At 27.4% G+C, this 25919-nt stretch overlaps 2 protein-coding genes and 1 long non-coding RNA gene across 7 annotated transcripts; 1 reads left to right on the forward strand and 2 right to left on the reverse strand.

Annotated features, from left to right (window-relative positions):
- Positions 1-3005: 3005 nt before the first annotated feature.
- On the reverse strand, positions 3006-4628 carry LOC108860987 (uncharacterized). 4 transcript variants are annotated; one of them, XR_008945853.1, is made up of 3 exons: positions 4205-4628; positions 3759-4087; positions 3006-3381 (listed from the first exon to the last, which is right to left on the reverse strand). It is a non-coding gene; the product is annotated as an uncharacterized LOC108860987 (long non-coding RNA). The 4 variants fall into 4 exon arrangements; XR_008945852.1 differs by having other exon boundaries at positions 3727-4087; XR_008945850.1 differs by having other exon boundaries at positions 3006-4087.
- Positions 4629-6387: 1759 nt separating this feature from the next.
- Positions 6388-7932, reverse strand: LOC108859189 (glutathione S-transferase F4). 2 transcript variants are annotated; one of them, XM_018633053.2, is made up of 4 exons: positions 7827-7932; positions 7537-7679; positions 7142-7190; positions 6388-7033 (listed from the first exon to the last, which is right to left on the reverse strand). In XM_018633053.2, exons 1-4 carry the CDS (start codon positions 7894-7896, stop codon positions 6564-6566), a joined length of 732 nt encoding a protein of 243 aa, XP_018488555.1. In that variant the 5' UTR covers positions 7897-7932; the 3' UTR covers positions 6388-6563. The 2 variants fall into 2 exon arrangements, with proteins under 2 accessions (XP_018488555.1, XP_018488556.1); XM_018633054.2 differs by lacking the exon at positions 7142-7190 and having other exon boundaries at positions 7533-7679.
- Positions 7933-16382: 8450 nt separating this feature from the next.
- LOC108857831 (wee1-like protein kinase) lies at positions 16383-19176 on the forward strand. Its single transcript, XM_018631853.2, has 10 exons — positions 16383-16848; positions 16968-17028; positions 17109-17175; positions 17368-17622; positions 17700-17767; positions 17869-17978; positions 18084-18124; positions 18244-18392; positions 18470-18823; positions 18922-19176. Exons 1-10 carry the CDS (start codon positions 16610-16612, stop codon positions 19003-19005), a joined length of 1428 nt encoding a protein of 475 aa, XP_018487355.1. The 5' UTR covers positions 16383-16609; the 3' UTR covers positions 19006-19176.
- The last annotated feature ends 6743 nt before the right edge of the window (positions 19177-25919 follow it).

Genomic DNA, 25919 nt, shown 5'->3' on the forward strand with positions numbered 1-25919 from the left:
ATTTCAAAACTAATTTTGGAATTAGTTAAAAAATTTATATATAATTTTTAAAATTAAGATCTTGTTAAGATCTTTTTAATAGATTTTTCGAATTTAAAATATATATATTAAGTTTTAAATGAAAAGATATCAAAAGATATTATGATCAAAATGTTAGAATATATGTATGTTAACCAATCCTAATTTTTAGGATTAATAGATTAGAAAAATATATTATTGAACCATATGTTTAGTAATTAATAAATGATAAGTCATCTATCTTATTAAAATAGAAACATTACAACTTCTTCTAGGTGGATTTTTAAGTTGGACCTTATGTCATTAATGTTATACTAATCTACTTATTATTAGACATGTCTTTTTATAAATAATTAATATCAACTATTACCATAAATTTTCACTTCTTACCTTATTATTATATCCACTATGCATGTTTCCTTATATTGCATACATTTTACTATAAGTTAGATACATCCACTAACATATTATACTATAAGATAGATTATTAATAATACATCTACTAACATATAATACTATACGACATATTACTAATAATACAATATATTGTATGTATTCATTAACTTACATCTATCAATATTAGCAATATTATGAAGACGACTAACTTTATACTTTGAATTTATAAACCATAATATTCTAATTTATAACAAAAATGATATTACTGTTACAAATTAGTTTTTATAAAAATTATTTATAGCAACAATTTGTTATATAAGATAAATTTAATCAAAAACCAATTTTTTATTTTTTTCCTGTTCAGAAAAAAAGAAACCTACAAATATATACCATTAAGTTAGCCAAAAATCTTCCGAATAAATAGTAAATCTCACCAACCCAACAAAATGAATTAAAAATATAACAAAAGATATTATGTTTAGAATTTAGCATAATGGGTCGGGTATAAATTTGTTCATTTCAGGTATGAGTTCTTCGAGTCCTCAACATTTGGATCTCAGTAGGTATTTGAATTTTTTTGGTCCGGGTTGATTTTTTTGGATCCGGGTTATTTTAAAATTTTTATATTATAAATCTTAAATAATATACAACGTGTATATAAAATATGTGAATCAAAATAAATCCGCGCGGACGCACGGATCATGATCTAGTTTGTAATTAAGAGTTCATTTTTTAAAATATGAATCAAAGTTGTGACTTCTGTTTTAATATAATAGATAGAGAAATTAGTTATAACTACCAGACATTAATCTGCTATTTCCTTAAGTAATTTATACATATACTAGGGTCAGCCCGGGCTACGCCCGGAATTTTTTGTTTAAAGTATAATCTTTATTATATCTTTTTTTACATTTATTTTGATATATAAATGGTATAACCTATTATATAAGTATAAGGGGGATGTATTGAAACATGAGTTTTAAGAGATTTTGGGATTTTATTAAAATCTCATGTTATTCAACTAATGATTTTAAAAACTCTTTCCAAATCAAGTGTTATTCAATATGAAATTTGAGAAAAATTAATGAAACCTACTTGAAATCTCATGTTATTCAATCAACAATTTATAAAAGTTAAAGCAAATCTACTTCAAAAAAAAAAACATTCTAAAATAGTGTCATATCTTATCGAACAAGAACTGAGAGACGTGTCTTCTTGCTCTCACGGCTTATTCCAACTTCAAAAGTTTTAAAAATAACTTGTCACTGTTTTCCAGATCGAGGTCAATAATACATATATATCTGCTCAATGCATTCATGGTCATTGACTCAAAAATCGAGCTTTGATGAATAAATAAAATAAAGAACTAGAATTTTCACATTCTCAAAAAATCTGAACGAGTAGTCCATACAAAAGTCTTGCAGCATGAACTCTTCACTGCAATAGCTGCCATGACGCATTCACAGCGTACCCAGTTAATCCATTTGTGAACTGTGGTGAGTTGAATCTTGTTTTTTCCTAATTCTGGGTTTTGAAAGAGAAGTTACTCTCTTCCTATTTCTCTGAAACAAACCACATTGCCAAGTAATTTGATTTCTCTCTCACCGTCTGCCACGGAGGTTTGGTGATTGATTCTAATCGATTGTCGAGTTGACTCTCATCATGCAACTGTGGATCAGAAACATTGTTTTCTCTTAGCATAAGTTTCTTAGAATACATGGAAAAGGTTATGGAGAAACACAACTTTGGTAATGTCATAAACCAAACAAGAAGGAGGGAAGGTTCTCGAATGAAAGACGCGCTGGGAATTTTAGATTACAAATAAGGAAATCACCTAAACAACTCTGAAATTTATAAAAGAGTATCTACAAAATCACATGTAGATTTCTTCGTTTATCTTTAAAATTTTATTAGAACCACTCAGATAACTTCAAAATCACCCTAAAACTCACAAAAATTAAAACATTCCAAAATCTTCTAAAAGTCTTAATTCAATACACCCCCCTAAGTAGTTAGATAATTATAACATTATTTTCAGTTATCTTTTTCTCTGGCATATTAAATTTCAAAAAACTTAATATCTAAATTTCTGACATTTTCGTTATTTGAAATTATATATAAAGTGATGAGCAAAATGTAAGAAACTTATTAAATTTTAATTATGTATTTGATTGGTTGGATTACATAAATGTTTCATTTCACTTATTTAAAAAAAAAATTATTTCTAATTATTCTCTTAGTAATTTAATTGACCCTCACATTTAAATATACACTCCTTTTGAATATATTTTTCTTAAAAAACTGGTTTAAAATTTGTAATATCTTCCTACATAAAAATTTGTAATATCTTTCTACATAAAAAAAACTTAAAAATTGTAATATCTTTCTATATTACAACTTAAAACAAATTTTATGTTGTGGTTTTTATTTATATTTTAGTTTTCATGTCACATGATAATGCAGTAATGCATGATATATAACTGGTGTTTAAAAAAAAAAAACAAAACTATGATATAAATAAAAAGAAGAACCAATGAAAAAACGCAGAAGGAGAAAGACTCTATATATGTTCTCTCAGGAACAGGTATCAGTGGGGAAAAACATTCTTATATATATAACTCACTGCATTAACATCAGTTATCCCTTCCCTACAGATGCATCTGTTTCAGCCAACACTCTCTTTGACAATAATCACCGTCCATGGCTAAAAGGAAGTGTTCTTACATATATATACACTTAAAACAACCAAGTTATTATTTTGTCACTTAAAAAATCAAACGTGAGAAAAATCCCAAGTTGTGTTCCTGCTGATTCATCTGTACCAAACATGTTAATACCATTGCTGGATGACACCTCTGAGAAATTTGGCAAGATTTCTTGGTTTTCTGGGGTGGAAGGTCAGACCCTTAGCTCTGCTACTCCTTTTCTCGAACTACATCATCAGCGTTTTCCCAGTGTACAAAAGCACTACACAAAAACCAAATCAAGACAACTTGGTCAGTTCACAGGAAACCAGAAAAAAAAAGAAGCAAAAATGTATCCAAAGTATTTTAATGGGCATCTAAGATCTTATATAAGTTAAGATATTGTATGTGGAAAGAAGAGGAGAAGAAAATATAATTCACCTCACTGTAGTTCATATTAGTTCACTGGAAAAGGGTTAAATATGAGACTAAGAGAGAAAACAGTTATATGCAAGAAATCTATGTAATATAGATTTTGATAAACGATTGGGATTGCAAAACAGAAGGAACTCAACGCAACAGTAATCAAAAACTGACTCATTCTTAGGGAAGAATCTTAGCAACTCACCCTATGTAAAAATGAAGAAGAGAAGACATCACCTTTTCAATTCCCATAAATTATCTTTTTCTGTGTGCGTTTTTTTTCTAGGTAATCGTGAATATTGATCTCACATTCCTGCTGATAAAAAAAAAAAATTTGATCTCACCTTCTTGAATATCCTACCAAAGATCCTTAAAATCATTTCCATCAACAGTGAATCCAGCAACGACACATGTTTCAAAAAATATCCCTAATATTACTTTGTTTACGGTCTTTCTCCGGCTCTTTCAACTCCTTACTGACGCTTGGATGCAGCTGGTGATTCTGAACAGTCCGCTTGACGGTGACGGTGACACATCGTACGTTGACGGTGGCTTGCATAAGTGGCCTGCAATACACTAACAAACATAAAAAATCAACAAATGAAACCAAAACCATCTTCCAAATTTCAAAAAGCTTTTGATTGAGATGATCGAAATGATGAATTTCACAGGATGGGACTTACCTATTTATAGTCAAGAATGCACAGAAAAGAAGTAATTGAGAAAGGATTGTTAATGAGTGCCTTAAAGATGACGCTTGGAATCAGCCAGATTCCGTAACGTCTCCAGATTTCTGTCGTCGGTAAGTAGAAAGCCAGGCGATGAAACTCAGACGTCACCGAGTCTCACACGAAGAGGAGACGAACTTCATTTCTGGATTAAGCAAAATTAGGATTAGAGGCGCACTTCATCTACTCGGGCCGGAATCATCGTATAGATAAAAAGCCCATCACACGTTAAACGATTAAAGCTCATCACGCAACATATTAAATGAAACGGTGAGTTTAACCATCCTGGACACGTGGCGGCGTGGCATGCAGCGAATTGATGACGTGGATGGCGACGTGGACACCCCAGGAGAGAAGAAAACTGTCTTTTATATAAATAGATTTTCATTCTATGATAGGTCATTGATAACACATCACTAAAGGAAAATACGTTACCTATATTTTCTCCCCTATATACTAAGATATCTTACCATAATCTACTATCATTACCATTTAATAGAAACGGATTTTATGGTTTTCAAATATCGTAGAAGAAGTCAAGTTGGCCAAACATTTAACTTACACCAACTGTGGGTAATTTTTTTTTTGTAAACTGTGTTAAAAGAAGTAAAAAAGACAAAAGCTAATAGAAACTAAATTAGTTGTACATTAATTTCTATGAAAACACAATTCATTATGCACGACAAAGCCTATAAATACTACTCCCTCCGTTTCGGATTAAGTGTCGTTCTAGAGAAAAATTTTCGTTTCAAAATAAATGTCATTTTAGAATTTCAATGCAAAATTTATTAATAAGATTCTTCGATTTATTTTTTTATTGATTGAAATGAATATGTAATTATGATTTTATCTTGGAAATATATAAAATCACATGTTTTATTAATATGTGTGCATAAGTCTAAAACGATAAATAAAATGAAACAGAGGGAATAACGTTTTATACATAAACTAAATCACTAATCATATTAGAAAAATAGATCTAAACGGATTAAAATTTTTTAAAAGGGATAGGTCAAAAAAGAAAATGGATTTAAACATGATGGATTTATCTATTATAACATTTGTGACAAAGTAACAAAAACATTTATTTTTTTAATTTTTATATCGTAAAACATCCTGCACTTTAAAGTGCGGGTAAAAATCTAGTTTCTCTTTAAAATAAAAAGAAATAGAAAAAATATTTGGTCAAGAGTGATTTTCATCAATTTATAACTTTTATTAGAGAACATATAAATATTTTTTTTTGAAAATAATGTTTGAGTTTTAAGAAGTGTTTTCATATTCAACTCAGATATGCTGAACTGATAGATCCGTATCTTGTATATAATCCAGTTTATTTAATGAAAATTTCGTTAAAAATCTGATATAATCCGGTAAAAATTAAAACACTCCTTATTAAGCTGTGATCTGATACCAATGATCCAAAACATAAAATATATGATTGTGTTTTTATTTTTTATTAAATTAATCATATACTTTTTAATTTTATATAAACTTATGGTCTTTAAACTTTGATGATTTTGTTATTAATAACCTATTATAAGATTGCATTTTTTTATTTTTTATTTTAGATTTAAAATTAATTTTATGATACATGATTTAAGAAAAAAACATTATAATGTGATTATGTTTTTTTGATTAATTTATTTTCAGAATATATATATCTAATATTTGAACTTAAAATATTTATATTAAATAAAAGTAGTATATTTCATAAGTATGTGTAAGCTGGCGACGCAAAGCTGTGAAAGTCTCTACCTCCCGGAAGCTAGAGCCGAAGGCGGCGGAACTAAAGAAGCTTCCCTGTCCCGGAAACAAAAGGCCGGCGGCGACGGAGCTGTGAGAGCCTCCGTCTCCCGGAAGAGGAACTCGATCTACAAACATCTTCACCGCCACCGCGTCGTTACTCCACGGAAGACCCACCACGATTGGAGGCTAGCCAGAGATCGGACAAAGCGGAAGCCAGAGGAGATGGAGAGAAGACAAAAGGCTGATGGTTTTATCTGGAAGGAAACGGACACCGGCGGAGGCACGGACACTCACGCACCGATCAACCGCCGATACCAACACTCGATCTACTTTCTCTCTCTTCTCTCTCTGAGTTTTAAAGTTTTATTAAGGCATTGATTCTCTCTGAATAGTTTAAATTACTGGTTATTGTTATTCCCTTTATTCACATATACACCAGACATACATAAACCAAACACAAATGAATCTTATAAGATTCACCACACAGCAAACAACACAAGCTTACAAACAAAAGCCAAAATACAACACACAATCACATTCCCACACAGTTTTCTTTTGCTTTCAATTATTTCATTTGCTTACCAAACCAGTACTTTTCATGATCACAAGCCATTTTCCAAGCCTCTCTACCCGTAATCTCAGTCACCCACTTACGCACTTTAGGTCGATCTTCGAACAATCTCTTTGTTGGTGTTCCCAAAAGGTATTGTATATTGGGCAAGTGATGAAGATCAGCCAAAGTAAAGGTATTGCAAGCTAAGAATTTATATTTCCCGAGTCGTTTCTCGTAGACATCTAGAACCTTCTCTAGATTAGCCTCGTTTTCTTTGACGACCTCTTTGTCAGTCTCTAGACCGTAAATAGGCTTAATGGCTTGCTCCCAAGTGAGTTTCGACGCAAATGGATCGAACTGGTGAGCTTCGATTTCCATCCACACTGTTAGTATTGCCATTGTCTCGTGGCTTTGAAGGTACAGAAGTTGTGTGCCTCTTGCGCTATGAACATATGCGATGTATTGTGTTATGGCTCGAGACTCTAGAGGAAAAATAATAATAATTTGAGATTGAAATGATTCTGAAAAATCGATTAATTTATAAATAAATATTTATCATGAAGTTATTACTGTAATTAAAACTAACTCACCACGCAGCTTAATGTTTCCATCTACAAAAACTGGGATTTGACCAAAAGGCTGCATCGATAACAAACACATTACAAGTAACTAATCACTAGGTGAGGTGAGTATCAATTATTCTGATCCTATACATGTAACATATTAATGTTTTATGTAAATGATCCGCCATACGATCGTTCTATATACCTGATCAATAATACCTAGGTTGAAACTTAGAACATGAGAGTTTAGCTTATACTACATCAAGTTAACACAGATGAGAACTTAAACTAGACCTAGCATGCCTTGAACGAAAAGTACTTGAAGTAGCATATACATCATGTTAACACACTCTGAAGGCTGAAGCTACTAAGTACGTACTAACTAATCTTCCGATTTTTTGGCGATAACATTACGTACTTACGTTGAGAGAGAGGAAAGACTCCGTCTTCTGTTCACCAGATTTTAAATCCACGGTAATGGATTCGTAAGAGAGCCCTTTCTCAAGGAGAACAGCAAGAACACGCCTCGTGCTGGTGGAGAAAGGATTGCCATAGACCTTGTAACCTGTAAATTTTAATAAATTCCATATTAATTTTTAAACATTGTCGTGTTTTATTCTTGTTTGAATTCATTCTAGGGAGAGTTACAAAAATCAAAATTAATACTATCTGTTTTTTTTCTTTCGATAAACCTATGTAAAATATATCTTACCGAGATTTCTTAGTTCTACCTCACGCTTCCAATTTGTCATAAGCCTGGACACCTTCTTAGTCCAGTCCATCAAGAGACACCTCTATATCTCATCTATTAGTCATACGTCTATATATACACTTACGTTAAAAGTTATATATGTCATTCTTTTGCAATACAAAAGCGAGGAACATTTTGCTTTTACCTGACATCCACTTAAAGAGTCCCACCTTTCTTGTGTACCAAGGGATGAGTTGTTCCCATGATAATATATAACTATTACTTTTATCTTGAGATTAACCAAAGCTCGAGAAAAGAATCAAACCAACAAAGGGTTCACTCATTACTAAAACTAGTTGAATATTTGGTACAATTACAAAGCATATCGAAATCAATATATATTTCGTTCGAGGGAACAAAAACCTTTGTACGAAGTCTCTAATTATTGATGAATGATGGTATAGTTCACCAGATTAATATCTGTGACTTTGTAATCCCTCCGCTGCTGCTACAAAAAAAGTCAACTATATAACTCTGAACAATCAAAGCTGAGTAATCTTATCTATTGTTTTTGTATATCCACAGTATCTCCCAAAGATTGCGAGAGATCCTTCTTCAAGCTAAGCACTTTTGTACTTGGCTTCTTACTTATGCATGGTACGTACCAATTTTTCTTTTAATATTAGATTAAGTTTAAAACCCGATGAACGGGAATACAATGTTGATTACAGACTCGATTTCGACCAAAAGCTTATCCAGTATCAAATATCATAAAACTATCTTCGCATCAACCACCTAAATCGACGCTTTCTGCTAGCCAATTTTAAAATCATCAGATAACCATCAACTGGAATAAATAAAACACTTGTACAAATGGATACTTGTTATTTAAAACACTTGTCCAAAAACATGTTATTTGTAAGTTACTTAATTTTTATTTTTTTTGTCGACGCCCATGTTACTTACTTTAGTCGGTTACTTACTATTTAAAATATTTAAAAGTGCTTATGAATTATTTGGATATATTTCCAAGTTTTTAATAACTACAATTGATAGATAATATGCTAGCAGAGAAAGTTATGAAAATCATTTTTGTTTATTTGGTAAAAGCATGAGAATTACTTCATATAAAATATTTGCACCTAATATAAAAAAGAAGAAAGAACAAAATACATATATTTTTATATGAAAATATTGTTCACTTCTATAAAAAAAAAGAAATATCTGTTTAGGACTTTTGTTTTTATGATTTTCAGTATGTAAAACAAGTAACAAGTAATATCAAGGTAAATCGTTAACTTTTTGCAATACTTGTTATTTGTACTTGCAAGTAGCAAAATTCAACCATTTGATACTTCCTCTGTTTCAATATACTTGAAGTTTTAGGATATGCACAAATTTTAAGAAACTTGTCTATTATTTTAAAAAGTATGATTAAAATATAAATTTAAAACTAGTTAACCAATTACAAAAGATATTATAAAATATCATTGGTCACACAGTTTTTGATAAAGTAAAAAGTCACATTGAAAAATGAAAACATCATCTATTTTGAAACATCAAAACTTCTTAAAACTTCATCTATTTTGAAACGGAGGGAGTATTTGACTTATTCCATGTCCAGTCTTCCACTGAATTATTTTAAGAGCTTTTTTCTCAGTTATCTTTCCATTTTTTCACAGAGAATTTTTTTGTTCTTCTTCCTATTAGATTAAAAGGAGAATTTTCCAAATGACCAATTTTTGGATGATTAAATGCATGACAATTGACAATTATGCACAGATTCTTCAATTATTACCCTTTATAGTTGTAAGTTTCCGGTCAAAAAAAAAGAGAGAAGAAACTACGTAGATGAAAAATATATATGAATGAGAAAAAGATGATGTCATTGATGAAGTGTAGTAGTGGATCATAGATTATGGGATTTTGTAGTAGTTACATCTTATGAAAAAATAAGATACAATCATAGCTTCACAAAACAAGAGAAAAAACGATGCAAATGCTATCAATGATACTTTTCAATTACAAAAAATAACATAGACTCTTTTTTAAATAGTACAACATTATTAGTTATTTTTTCAATTTAAATTTTAAACCCTAAACACTATTTCCTACCATTCTCTTATACATATACTAGATATGGACCCGTGCGTTGCACGGGTTTTGTTTTCTATTTTAATTTTATAAAGAATATAAAAACAACAAATTATTCTAAAACAGTTTTAGGATTCATTCTGATATGTTTGTGAAATTTATTTTATAGTTAAGAACTCATTATCCCATATAAATTCAGGTTAATATTTGTATTTTAATAATTATGGCACATAGTTGAATTATTATCAACTTTATACTTAGTGTTAAAGAAAATATTCATATCAGCGTTAAAAAAAAAAGAGAAAATATTCATACCTAAAAATTTAAAGCGAACCTTAACCCGAAATAAAAATTAGAGTGAAATTAAAATACTTGAAAGTCAAATAAGGCCAATAAACTCGATGACATAATGTTTCTATTAACTTACTTTATGTTGTTCTTCTTGTTTACATATATTCTAAAGTTTTCTTAGTCATTTAATGAACTTTGTATTGTCATTTTAGAGTTCTTGAAATTGTTTTTTGTGCATTTGATATCATCTACATATTGGTTTGTCTGGTGTAATTTTAGTTGTTCAACCAATATAAATCATTTTGGATCATCTTTTTATTATTTAATTAATGATAATGAAACCATCACTGCATACATCTTATAACTACAAAAAAATTATGTGAATGTTGAAGACTATATTTATGAATTTTGATTATGTGAATAACCGTTTATAAAAAACATAACTTCTTAACAATAGTATTGTGGAAAAAAAACTATAGTTTTGTGGTGATAAATCTTAAGATAAATAAATTATTTTATTATATATCGTAAAAGGTTGAAGAAAACACAATCTTAGAGATAATTATAAAGTTCTTCTAATTTAATTTTAAATATACAACAACAGTCGCAATCATATATATCATTTGAAAACTGAATATAACTTTATAAACTCAACTTCATCCCCTAAATCTAAATAATAATCACTAAAGATTTAACTCAAATATTATGGTATTTTTGCTTGAAAGTAGTATTAAAAAGTAATATTATAGTTATAGTATTTCAATCAATTTCTCTGTTTTTTTTTCATTTTGGATCTGTAGTTTTTCCAATGAGTGCTTTATTATTATTTTCAAATTACTTGCTTCTCAATTTATAGTAACAATATACCATTTTATTAAAATGAGTTAATCTTAAATTATTATCTTAATTCATTCTTTATTAGTAATATATTTCTACAATAACAGTATATTTAAAATGAATTAGAAAAATTTTACATAGTAAAAATATAATAATATGACTATCAAGCTTGATTTATTTGTCACCAAACACATATAAATATCACATATGGTGACAATAATGATAATAATCTATTTTTATGACCAGACATGAAAATATATATAAACATACGGTTGATTTTCGTATGACCAAACATATATAAAGACCAATCATGAAAACATTCTATTTTCTGATTTTTGTTGATTAAATAATTTAGAATCATATTTGTCATCAAATTATTTTTAAAAAATACTATAAATATTTTTAAAATATTTTTGTTAGGATCTAAAAATGGAAACATTATATTTTATAATTCTCTTTTATTTAAAATTTAATAAAAGAATTATCTTTTGGTTAGGACTTAGAAAATATGGTACAAATCTCTTTTGTTCAGAATTTGTTTTTGAAAAAAAACTACTATCAAATATTCTTTTACGTTTTTTTCTTAACTCTTTAGAAAAAGAAAATTGATATTCTTAATCTTTTACAATTATCTTTTTTCTAGGATTTAAAAAAATAAAATTGCTATCAAATAACTATTTCTAGTTAATATTAACTGTATTTTAAAATTTCAATTTCAAACTTCATTTTTAATATCAGTAATATTTTTACAATTTCTGGTTAAGATTTTAAAAAGGAAAAACTATTTTATAAATGTCTTTTATTTAGGATTTTATAAAAATAATGTCAGATTTTTATTAACACACTTTACAATCTATTTTTTACTGGCATATCGGATAAATATTTGACGTTATTTTTGGTCTACAACTTTTTAACAGAAAATTTTCTAATGATAATAAAAGTTAGTTATTTAAAAGAAAACAATAAGATTAGTTCTGAAATATTATTTTACTGATTTTTAAAGAAAATTTACTTATTTTATAATTATTTTTAAAATATAATTTTCAATAAAAAATTTGTGTCTTTTTATGATTCTATAAATATTTTTTTTTAAATCTTGTAAAAAACTAACAACTTTTTAATCGAAGATATTTTGTTTAACTAATAATATATTTTGTCTTATATGTACAGACACATATTCATCACATTCATACATACTCTCCTACGACAACATCATAATTTACAAAATTTATGATAACATCATAAGATGTAGTAAGGACAATAAAAACTAAGCTGTACAAAGAAATAAAAAAAAGTTAGGTAATATTTTTCTTGTAACTACTATTATGTTTTGTTAAAATAATATGAGGAAACTTAAATCTAAATAGATGTGAAATATTTGTAGTTATTTTGGTTTATATTTAAAAAACACAATATTATCTATTAAAAAGGAAAGTTAATTAATTATAGGAAAATAGTAGGAGTACTTTTACAATTATTTTTTGGTTAGGATTTGAAAAAAGGAAAATTACGATAAATTATTTATGAATGAAATACCAAACTATTTATTTATGATTAAAAATATTAAACACATGTCATAATCTAAATTATATATTGTCATGTGTCACAATCATATTAATTATAAACTTTTAAACGATTATGTGATTATAATTTTAAATTTTCTAAAATCATAATAAAAGAGATTTATATAATAATTTTATTTTTTAATCCTAACCAAAATAGAATTTGTTATATTTTTAAATCCAAACCAAGGTGAATTGTAAAACTTTATTTAATAATAACATTTCTTTTTAATAATTTGATGTTAAACATGATACTAAAAGCTAGTATTAAATTAACAATTACAAATTGTTAAAATAGTATGTGATATTAAAAACGAATTTTAAAAATACCAATACTAAAAAATCTTGTTATATTATGTAATAGTAATTTTCCTTTTTTAAAATTCTAAAAAGAAAACATAAAAAAATATAGATGTGAAATATTTGTAGTTATTTTTGGTTTATATTTTTAAAAACATACAGTTGTCTATTAAAATAGGGGAAAGTTAATTGTTTATAGGAAAATGAGTACTTTTATAAAAACAAAATTTGGTTAGGATTTGAAAAAAGGAAAATTACAACCAAATATTTTTGAATAAGATCCCTAACTATTCATAATAAGATAAAAAATTAAAAACATGTCACAATCTTAAAGTATATATTGTCAAGTGTCACATTCATATTAGTTAGAAACTTTTAAGCGGTTATGTGATAATAATTTTAATTTTGTAAAACCCTAATAAAAGAGATTTGTAAAGTAAAATTTAGTATTAATTAACAAATACAAATTGTAAAAATAGTATGTGATATTAAAAAAGAATTTTAAGAAAACAATTTTATAAAATCTTGTTATACTATGTAATAGTAATTTTCCTTTTCTAAAATCCAAAAAAGAAAACCATAAAATAATTTTCTTTTGTAATAATATTTTTTCTAAATCTCTTTTAAATTCTTAACAAAACAAAATGTATTAACACATGTCATAATCTTAACTTTTTAGAAAATTTTAAGCTGTTATGTGATAATAATTTTAATTTTGTAAAATCCTAATAAAAGAGATTTGTATAGTAAAATCTAGTATTAATTAACAAATACAAATTGTAAAAATAGTATGTGATATTAAAACGATTTTTTAAAAAACAAAATTTATAAAATCTTGTTATACTATGTTATAGTAATTTTTTCTTTTCTAAAATCCTAAAAAGAAACCATAAAAGAATTTGTGATAATAATTTTAATTTTGTAAAATCCTAATAAAAGAGATTTGTATAGTAAAATCTAGTATAAATTAACAAATACAAATTTTAAAAATAGTATGTGATATTAAAACGAATTTAAAAAAAAAACAAAATTTATAAAATCTTGTTATAATATGTTATAGTAATTTTTTTTTCTAAAATCCTAAAAAGAAACCATAAAAGAATTTCTTTTTATGATAATTTTCCTTTTCTAAATCTCTTTTAAATTTTAACAAAAAAATGTATTGACACATGTCGCAATCTTAATTTTTTATTGACACATGTCACAATCATGTTAATTAGTAACTTTGAAGAACCAAGCTTTATATAATAAGACTAGGTATTTTCCTGCACCATACGCAGTAAGAAATTTTTAAATCTAACTTATATTTAAAATTTTTAATTAAATATTATAGATTTTACTATTTTCTTACTAATATTTAATATAGATTTGATATATATTAAATCAATTTGTATAAAACTAATAAAATGATATAAAACTGTATAATTATCAAAAATTTAATGTAAACAATATTTATAAAAGTTGTAGATATATAAGAAACTAATGATCTTACGATTAGATATTTTTTTTTTTACAAATTGTAGGAAATTTTGAAACCTTTAGTAATACAAATTGTATAATTATACAAAATAATAATATTTCGAAATTTGAAACATTATATATGAATATATTTATTTTATAGATGATGTATGAGCTATTACTATATTTTTAAAAACAAATTATCAAAAAGTATCAATATTAAATGTAATATACTAATTATTACTATATTCTAATAAGTTTGCAAAAAATATAAATTAATATTAAATGAAATTATCCATATTTTATAGATGATGTATGAGCTATTACTATATTTAAAAAAATTACCAAAAAGAAATATCAATATTAAATGTAATATATGAATTATTACCATATTCTAATAAGTTTGCCAAAAATTTAAATCAACATTAAATGAAATTATCCATGACATATTTTTCCGGAAGCCATGTCATCAATTTCATTAGTCATGTCATATTTGTTTTGTGAAATTGATTATAGAGAGGACATGTGGCAAAATCACTTCGTAAATATAGTTTAGGGGATTACTATATTCTAATAAGTTTGCCAAAAATATAAATCAATATTAAATGAAATTATCCATATTTTATAAATGATGTATGAGCTATTACTATATTTAAAAAATTACCAAAAAGAAATATCAATATTAAATGTAATATATGAATTATTACTATATTCTAATAAGTTTGCCAAAAATTTAAATCAACATTAAATGAAATTATCTATGTCATATTTTTTCGGAAGCCATGTCATCAATTTCATTAGCCATGTCATATTTGTTTTGTGAAATTGATTATGGAGAAGATATGTGGCAAAATCACTTCGTAAATATAATCTAGGGGATACAATAATTTTAAACTCTAATCAATAAATCCTATACCCATATACAATATAATATCTATTTATAATATGAAGAATACGTGAACATAAACAATACAAACTATTCTATTTTATACAGATGGTATAGAAATATTAGAGAGTTTAGACTATTTAGTTTGGTAATCCAGCGTGTGAAACATGTGGCTAAGAAAAATCATAAATGTATAATAAATATTTTATAGATACTATGCTACAGGCGTTCGAAATTAAAAGAAAATAAAATGTTAAAAAGATAAAAATTTAGAGAAATATAACTAATAGTTAATAGTACAAATGTTAGTATTGTTAGTACAAAATCGACAAAAAATATTATAAAAGTTAAACTATTAGATTATATGTTCAGTTATTTAGGATGATATTGCTATCGTATCTGATTTTATCAGTGACAATAGGCTAATAATGTTAATAATTAGTACTCCACGGAAAAGTTTTTGTTATCCATAACTAAACCCAATTGCAATCTAATTTGATTGGAACTCAAGAACTTGAAAATTTTCTAATTAAACATATATGGTTACCGTATATGACACAATTTTTGCCAAAAATATGTGAAGCAACTTGAATGATTATGTTACGATTTAGAAATCAAGCAGTTATTTTTATTTGTAAATGTACTATGGTATATATATTTTTACTTGAATGATTGTGCTGTATTCTAAATAATGTAGTATTTTAATTCAACTTGAATGATTATGTTACGATTTAGAAATCAAGCAGTTATTTATATTTGTAAATGTACTCCGGTATATATAGTTTTGAATGATTGTGTTGTATTCTAAATAATGTAGTATTTTAATTCCACTTCTATTTCTCGTGTACCTAACATCTAGTTCTTGTATGGCCAAATATAGAAGAATAAATATATTTGTCTAATGCTATAAGCCGTCTACTTATTCTTTTGATAGTTACAGATCATCCCGTAATGAGGAGAAAGTAATTAGTAGAAGATTGATTTTTAAGTTTGTTGACCAAAGGAAATGCAAATCTTATTTAATTAAAGAAAACATCATAATTAATTTCTTTTCTATAAAGAAAACAGGTGCACTATTCTAAAGTGTCAGACTGTCAGCACCGTGGCCCAAGTAATCGACTCTATATTAAGAGAGCCCAAAGCTTACATGACACGCTCCATGCCCACCTAACATCTGACCGAAAACTACAACCCGGGAGAACAGACGGTCAGAAATCAATAGTAGAAGATGTACACCATACTCCTTGCTGCAATTGATCAGCTCCAAACCAAAGCTCGCGAGAGAGCGCGCAAATTTTTTTAATTAAAATTTATAAATATTTCCAAATACCTCCACTTCCTTCCACAAAAGCAATTAAAATTAAATTAAAATCGTCATGTTCGAGAAGGAAGGAAGAAGAGTGTTGGCGAAGAGGAAAACCTTATGCACGATCGATACGAAGAAGAGTGGTGAGATGGAAGGGACGTTAGAGCGACACTCTCTGCTTCAATTCGGTCAACTCTCGAATCCCGCCGAGTCGTCGTCGTCGGAGCTCCGGAATGAGCTGGGTTCGGTTGACGGAGGTGGCGGCGATTGCGGAGAGAAGTCATTCATTCTCAGCCAAGACTTCTTCTGGTAAAATCTTAGCTGTGTATATATATATAGAGGTTGTTGAGATCTGAATACGATTTGGATATTCATTAATCGAATTTTTACGCTTATTTAATCGTTTTTTGTCTGATTGAATATTTCAGCACACCTGACTATATAACTCCGGACAATCAGAACTTGATGAGCGGTTTAGACAACAGCAAGGTCTGCATTTTGCTGTTAAATCTTATCCCATTGGTTTTAGTTTCTTTCTCTAATAGTACCTTCGCTTTTTTTTTTTGCAGGATCAGTCTCCTTGTCCTAGGTCTCCTGTTAAACTTAATACTGTCAAAAGCAAAAGGTGCCGGCAGGGTAAGCTTTTTGTTTCACTCAAAGATTTGTGCTTTGGAGCTTTGACTGTTTTCTAGTACTATTGGTGTGTTTGATTCACTTGTTTTTATCTAATTTTCTAACTTTTATGTATTTGTTGATTTAAGTTTCACTCAAGTATTTGACAATGTGTGAATGAGAGATTTTTTTTTTCAAAAAAAATGTTTTATGCAGACAGTTTCACAGCGAGAACTTCAAATTCTACTTGGTTTTCAAATCATAGAGTAGATGAACAAGAGAATGACACAGATGAGATCATGGTGGATAAGATCCAAGCCAATCAAACGGAGAGGACTGGATACGTTTCACACACTGCGGTTGCTCTGAGGTCTCGGGTTATGCCACCTCCTTGCCTCAGAAATCCATATGTGATTAATGAGTCTGATACCGCTACTGACCCTTTCGGTTATCAGAGGTCAAAATGTGCCAGTGAGTTATTTTTACCCTCTCGGTTTGCTGGTTTTGAATTTCCTGTCAAAGCTTAAGAATTATAACCGTTAATGCAGGTTTTCTCCCTGCAAGTGTTGGTGGGGATGGCTTGTCAAGATATCTCACAGACTTTCATGAAATTCAGGTAAACCTAAGAAGGTCTTTTATATCTCAACCTTACAAAAGGGATGGAACTATGTTGCTGCTTCTTTCTGATTCTAACATAACTTGGTCTTGTTTCTCCAGCAAATAGGTGCTGGGAATTTCAGCCGTGTATTTAAAGTTTTGAAAAGAATTGATGGTTGCTTGTATGCTGTCAAATACAGCACAAGGAAGCTGTATCTAGATTCAGAGAGGTAGAGATTTCTCCTACCTTTTTTTTTTCTTTCTTTCTTTGTGCTGTATTAGAAATAGTTCAACTTGTTTGGATCAATTTATAATCATAACCGAGTTTATGACAGGCGTAAAGCTATGATGGAAGTTCAAGCTCTTGCTGCTCTAGGTCAGTATAGTCCCTTGTTTTGCCTTCTTGTCCTTAAAACCTTTTTTCAGCGGTTCGCTCTTTGCAAGCTTATTGTCAGAGTGACCTTAAACAGTCTCTATATTTTTGTTTGTTTGTAGGATTCCATGAAAATGTAGTAGGATACTACAACTCGTGGTTTGAAAACGAGCAGTTATACATTCAACTGGAACTCTGCGATCACAGCTTGTCCAAGAAATCTTCTTCGCTTAAAATCTCAGAGAGAGAGATTTTGGTGATTATGCATCAGGTACACACTTCCATAGAGAGTTTCTTGATTCATGAGAATTCTTATTTAACAGTACCACTAACCATTCTCTGTTACAGATAGCTAAGGCGTTGCAGTTTGTGCATGAGAAAGGAGTAGCTCATCTAGATGTAAAGCCCGACAACATATACATCAAGAACGGTGTCTGCAAGCTCGGCGACTTCGGTTGTGCAACGCGGTTGGATAAAAGCTTGCCAGTAGAGGAAGGGGATGCACGTTACATGCCACAAGAAATACTAAACGAAAACTACGAGAACCTTGATAAAGTGGATATCTTCTCCTTAGGTGTGACGGTTTACGAGCTGATTAGAGGATCGCCTCTTACGGAATCAAGAAACCAATCCCTCAATATCAAAGATGGCAAACTTCCTCTTCTTCCCGGCCATTCGTTACAGTTACAGCAACTGCTAAAGGTATATACGTTATTTGCAATTTCTTTTTACCTCTGTGGGTTTCATGAAACATACACAATTTCTAACGTTTCTTTATTTTTTTTAAAAATAAAAAATAGACAATGATGGATCGTGATCCAACGCGCCGTCCTTCTGCTAGAGAAGTAATGGAGCATCCCATGTTGGATAGGATTCGAGGTTGAGATTCATAAATCTCTCAGATGTTGAGAAACTAAAAGTTTGTAAATTATGGTGCTAATGATCATAGTGTACTGGTCGTAGCACCTGTAGTTCTGCATCGGTACACCCTTTGTTTAGTAGAAAATTGCCATTTAAACTCGCAACTTTCAGATCAAAACCAAAAAACTTCCTTTACACCATTTTATACTAGGCCTCAAAATTATTATCTCAGATTTGGATTCGATAAGCCAGATACCGGGGGGGGGGGGGGGGGTGGGGGTGGGGGGGGGCAGGGCAAACAGGGCCGGTTCATAAACATTTTTAGACCCCTGGGCAAAAATAAATTATATAGCTTTTGGCAATTTTTCTTTTGAAAATTAGTTAAAATCTAAAATTTAATATAATTATCTAAGCAATTATATTATTTTGTATGAAAATTTTCAAGATAAATTTAGTTTCTAAAATATACATAACTAAATTTAGTTAAAATATATTATATTTACAATTTTATTTAATAAAAATTTCAAAAAAAATTCTAAAAAAAAAAACTGGACCCTTGGGCCCTGGGGCGATCGCACTCCCCGCCCACCCATCTAAGCCGCCCCTGGGGCCGAATCCGGATAAAAAAATATTGGATCTGTACAAACCAAATTTGAATCCGGATATCTTAATTTTTATTCTGGATGTAATTTTTATTGATAATTATTTTTAAATTAGTAATATATATAAAAACTAATTTTATTTATTATATTTTATTTCTATAGTAATACATATATAAATTTATATAAATTTTGTAATAGTAAACATAGATACAACTAAATATTATATATATTTTTATTTTTAATAATTATTGATATTTTATATATTTTAATATTATTTTTATTCATTTAAGGATCCAGATCTGGATGCAGATATTACAATTTTTAGAAGGATATTCGACACACGGATATCTGAGAACCTCAAATCCGGATAAGGATAGTAAAAACATTGATCCGCCAGATAAGGATCCAGATCCGGATATCTTCAAATACTCTGGATATCCGATTTGTCTTAGCCCTATTTTATACCACAGCTTTCAAATAATATATTTGCATAAAAACTTGAAAGTGGCACTTGCTTAATAACATTTTATATCTTGAGTTTTTTATATTAGCATTTTTAACTTTTAAATTGACATTTGCATCACAAAAACTTTCAATCGGATTTATTTTCTCATCAAAAAAAAAGTATAAGTAACAATGCTGATGTATCAGTTTTTTCCAAAAATAAATTACTTAACAAAATAAATAAAAATGAAAATAAAATAGAAATCAGAAATTAAATACTTTTAAAAATTAAATAAAAATTCAGAGTTCACAAAAAATAGAAAATTTAAAATAGTTTTTAAAAACTACAAAAATTTTTTTAGAACACTAACATATTATCATTGACAATAACAATTTCAAACGGATCTTTCTTGACGATATCTACCATTTTTAAAAGATGGTTGTCGAAAACATTGGCTTTGACACATATGTACCGTCTTTTTCAATAATGATGTCGGAAATTATCATTGGAGATATGTAAAAAACATCATTATTAATGGTTACTAGATTTTGATCGGCGCCTCGAAAATGTGGGTATTATTTTCACTTTTATGAAATATATTATTTGTTTGTAATTATTGAATGTATTTATCTTAGTAAAACTTTCTTTATAATAAATTTGATACATAGAGTGTCTTTGGTAAACAACGTGTTTCTCTAACTTTGTTTTATTCACTCTCCAATCAATATATTTATTTAGCTTGTTGTTAAAATAAATGATTTTAGAACGCAACTGTACAATATTTTTACATTGATATTTTGTTTAAACAATATGACATATTTCTATATTAATTAAATATTTACATTGTAATTTAGATTTGTATACAAATCAATATGTTTGTGTAGTTTGTTGTTAAAAGCTGGGTTGCACGGAAGCTTCATCGAACGTCCGCTTCCCGCTTCGGAATCGGAATCGGAATCTCGCGGAAGCTTACGGAATCTCGCTTCCAAAACGCTTCTAAAATAGTTTTTTAAATAACACGTTGGAAGCTTACGGTTCCATTTTGGAATCATGCTTCCGTTTCTTAAAAAGACCACAATGTCATAAATCAATAAAAAAATAAAATCATAGTTTTAATTTATATAAAATCAAAATTTTAATAGTAAAAAAATGAGTGAATAGAAATATACAAATATTAAAACTAATACTATAAATTTTCTTTATGCATTGAAGTTTTTATTAAAAGGTATATCTTAAATTCAAATATATTGTGCAAATTATTTATGAAGTATAAAAAATAATTAATATAATAATTTGTTTAAAACTTAATTTATGACATGAAATATTTCAATAAATGAATAAATGCTTTATTTTAAATCTAAATTATATAACTTTTAGTCCTAAATTTTATAGGATTATCTTCTATTTTAATATATACTTATATATAGATATACGCTTCCAACACGTACCCACTTCCTAATTTTTCAAAAATTCTCGCTTCTACGTTTCCATACGCTTCCGCTTCCACGTACCCGCTTCCGTTTCCATGTAACGTAGGTTAAAAGAAATGATTTCGAATCCAAATGTACAGTATTTTTATATTGATTTTTTTTCAGTTCATATAAATTTTTTAAATATATTTATTTCAACGGAACCAACTAATATTTTGTTAAATTGGCCCCTGAAATATATTTTTATCTATCGATATCTATTTTTCATAATTAGTGTTATATATTTTAGATGTAGCATAATATAATTAACGATATTCAAAAGACCTTGACCGAATCAGGTTATATGGCTATTTTTGTTACAAATATCCGAACCCATTTTGGATACATTAGTTATTTAGATATTTTTAGGTTCATATGCATCAAAATCGAATTCATCGAGATCCAGAATGACCCAACTCAAAATCCACACATAAGTTATATTATTCAAGCAGGACTTGGTTTCAAAACAAAAAAAATGATACTATAAAGGAACAACATGTACCTAAATGGAATGTTTATGTCTAACTGATTTTATAAATTAATAAAAACTCTTTCTATGTATCTGACTAAATTAAGTGAAATAGAAAGAACTTTTTTATCAAGTAAAATAATTATATGGAGTGAAAAATTAAGTGGCAATAAATGTAACACATTTTAATTATTTTGATTTAAGTTATTATTTTATTCATAAAAACATATCTTTGAACTATGTTTTTGGGTACATAATTTTCCACAGATTTGAAACTAAAATAAAAATATTTTAGTAAAATAAACTAAACCAAAGGTTTAATCATATGTTAAACCTAATTATTTAACATTTTTGATTTTATAATTGGCACAAAGATAATATTGATTAACTAATAAATAAAAATATGCACTATTATTATTATGGTAATATAATTAATGATGTAAATTATTATTAAGACAACATAATTAATTAAATTGTTAAACTAAGTGAAATATAGAAACACAATTAATATATACTATTATTCATGTATCCAAACAAATTTTATTAAAACTACTATTCAAGTTTCCAAACACTCCAAATTGTTTTAATCCTCCTATTCAAGTCTCCAAACACTCCGATTTTGTACTTCAGTTTTAATAATATAGATGTAAGACACCATCATTATTATCAATGATATGTTTGAAATTGTTAGTGTCAACGATGATGTCAATTTTCTTGAACTTGTAATTTAAAAAAAAAACAATTTTAAATTTTCCATTTTGTGAAATCTGTGAATTTTAATTTATTTTCTGATTTTAATTTAATTTAATCTTTTTGAATTATATTTAATTTTCTTATTTTTATTTAATTTTCTGATTTTTCTTTATTTTGATTAAGTATTTTTTTTTAAAAAAATCAACACTTCATCGTTTTTAATTATTTAACTGGTAATTTTTTACTTGATAAATAAACAAATTAGATTGAAGATTTTTTATAATACAAATGTTATTTTGAAGGTTAAAAGTACTAGTCAAAAAATTTTAGGGTTTACATGTTAATAGATGCCTTTCATTCTTATAGAGTTTCCCTTAATTATTTTAAATGCCAATATTTATTGATTAACCATTTGGATCTACGAATACTGTTAACTCGATTTAGCATTTGTTTTTTGTGTATCTAAAACGAATCAGCAAAATATAGAAATTAAAATGGACAATTTTGAAAATTGAAAATTAAAATGGCGTAACTGAAACTTCAAAGTTTTTGTTTTAAAGGTTTAGGATGTTTCTATGGTTCTTTTATTTACTTAGTGTCATTTTTAAAATAAGATTTTTTTTTCTAATATCAAAATTTCTGACATAGTCTTAAATATCAAAATTTTAATCATTTGCATAAGAAAACCAATATCATCATTTCTGACAGTCATAGTCTTTAATATTGTTTGATATAGCTCGTGTTCTATCTAATTTTAGTATGTTGGATCAAAATTGTGTAGTTTTTAGATCAACATAGATCAAAATTGTATAAGCTTTCAATACGAAGTTGATTATAGACTGACAAGGCAAGAAAAATCCATTTAAAATGGTTTTGTATGGATATCAATCACTTACAGTTTTAACCGACTCTGTTTTAAAATTAGATATCAATCGCAATGAATCATTAAAATGAGTCGAAAGTAATATATCTTCTTTTTGTAAAATATCTGACCTCTTTATTTAGGTGTAAACTTAATCTTCTGACCCAGTAAATATATATAATGTTTTTTTGGTCCAATGGACAATGAAATTCACATGATAGATTAATTTAACAATGGGAATTCTGCCAAAAAAAATTCCAAACTTTTCAGAAATTGCCAAAAAACCATGTACACTAACCTAACCAAATTTTTTTACTTTTGTTGACTTTTTAAGTTTATTAAGCAACTTATGATTGACTGACCATATTGACACGCCGTTAACCGACAGTTAAGAACTGTTGGCATTAAATGAAAGGACGTCGTTTTCAAATAAGACAAAAACGACGTTGTTTTACATGACTTGCAAATAAAAACAAGTAGACACCAGATTTTTTAATCACTTACAGTCTTCCAAAATTTTTCATTTAAAAAAAATCAAAAAAAAAATTTCATTTTTTGGATTATATAAAGAAAATTTTCATTTTTTCGGATTATAAAAAGACAATTTGAAAAAAAAAAATTAGAAAAAAAAATTTCCAAAAAGATGTTATAAAAAATTTCGAATTTGAAAACATATAATCAGAAACTATAAACTATAAAAAGTTTCTGATTATATGTTTTCAGATTCGAAATTTTTTATAACATTTTTTTGGAAATTTGTTTTTTAATTTTTTTTTTATTTTTTTCAAATTTTCTTTTTATAATCCGAAAAATGAAAATTTTCTTTTTTTGGTATTATTTTTTAAATTTTGGAATTTTAAAGTTTTAGATAATTTATTTTTATATTCAATCAGTACCAAATAAAATTAAATGTTTTAGTAATTCAATTGAATGAACCACTAGCTGAGTGGTAAAGTACCTTACATTTGATCCACACAATGTGGGTTCAAAATCCAGTGTCTACTTATTTTTATTTTCAAATCATGTAAAACGATTTGAAAACGACGTCGTTTCACTTAACACCAACATTTAGTGACGTCAAATTTTTCTGTTTAATTTGCTGACGGCGTGCTAAATTGGCAAGTCAACGAAAACATTGTTAATTAATTCTAAAGTGAATAAAAGTTTTGTGTTTTTTTTGTCAGCCCTAAAGTTCATGTCTCTTTTGGCAATTCCTTAAAAGTTCAGGATTTTTTTGGTCGAATTCTCATTTAACAAATAAAAATGTTTTGTGGTTGAAGCATAGTGTCTGAAGTTAATATTAAATCTATAAAGATAGTGACTGAATTTATTGCCAAATATGACCTTCAATTTAATTTTAAACATAAAGGTATATCTCAACTTAAATCAAGTGAAAAATTAATCTAAAAGATTAGTGAAATTATAAGTAGTTCTTTATGACCAAACAAAAATTCAAAAATCTTTTTTACGAATATAACTCCGTAAAATCTTCTGAAGTTTTGTAAGTATTTTGAGGTTCCGTAAGTTTTCTGAAAGACTTCCATGAAGTCTTCTCATGTAATAGATTTTAAAAATATTTTATAAATTTAATGGAAAAGTATTCTACTGAAGGAAAAATTGATATCATATAATTATAAATATTTGGAAATGATGTAAATTAAGATATAGTAAAATTGAATTGTTTTCAGCATAGATGAAAGAATGTAATAAGTCATAGTATTCTTTGGTTTAGAGTTTGGTAGCGTATGTTGTAGTATTATATGTTTTCTTAAGGTTAATTTATTTTTTAAACAATATATTTACATTTTAAATTATACATTTAAATTCTATCTGTTACATGTAAAAAATATTCAAATTATATATTGTATTCAAAAGGTCAATTTGATTTTTTTGGTGAAACAAATATAATTGTAACAAGTCAAAATATATAATCGCGCAGAGCAAAACTCTAATAATAATAAATTTTCCAAATTTTTAATATTTTTAATTTCAACTGATAAATGGTTAATATCCTTTTATTTCTAAAAATATAAATAATTGACAATTTTAGTTGTTCATTACTCTTACCCTAGACTAGAATATTACTTTTTATTCATTCACCCATTCACTCACTTCCCAATTCTCATAACTCTCTTAAGTATTATTTAATATATCTAATTTTAGTTTTTCTTATCAGAATTTATTATTTTTAGATCAATATGGATCAAATCTGTATATTAATATGAGTTTGCTTATAGGCTGATAAGTTAAGAAATGTCCATTTAAAACGTCTTGTAAGGATATCAATCATTTGGGATTCATCATGTTGAATTACTGAGAACATCATTAATATTTAATATAATAACGGTTCTAAGATTTTACCTTATAGAAATAATTTAATAGAAAAACAATTATAAA

The sequence above is a fragment of the Raphanus sativus genome, chromosome 5 (assembly GCF_000801105.2).
Source record: "Raphanus sativus cultivar WK10039 chromosome 5, ASM80110v3, whole genome shotgun sequence".
Classification (NCBI taxonomy): Eukaryota; Viridiplantae; Streptophyta; class Magnoliopsida; order Brassicales; family Brassicaceae; genus Raphanus; species Raphanus sativus.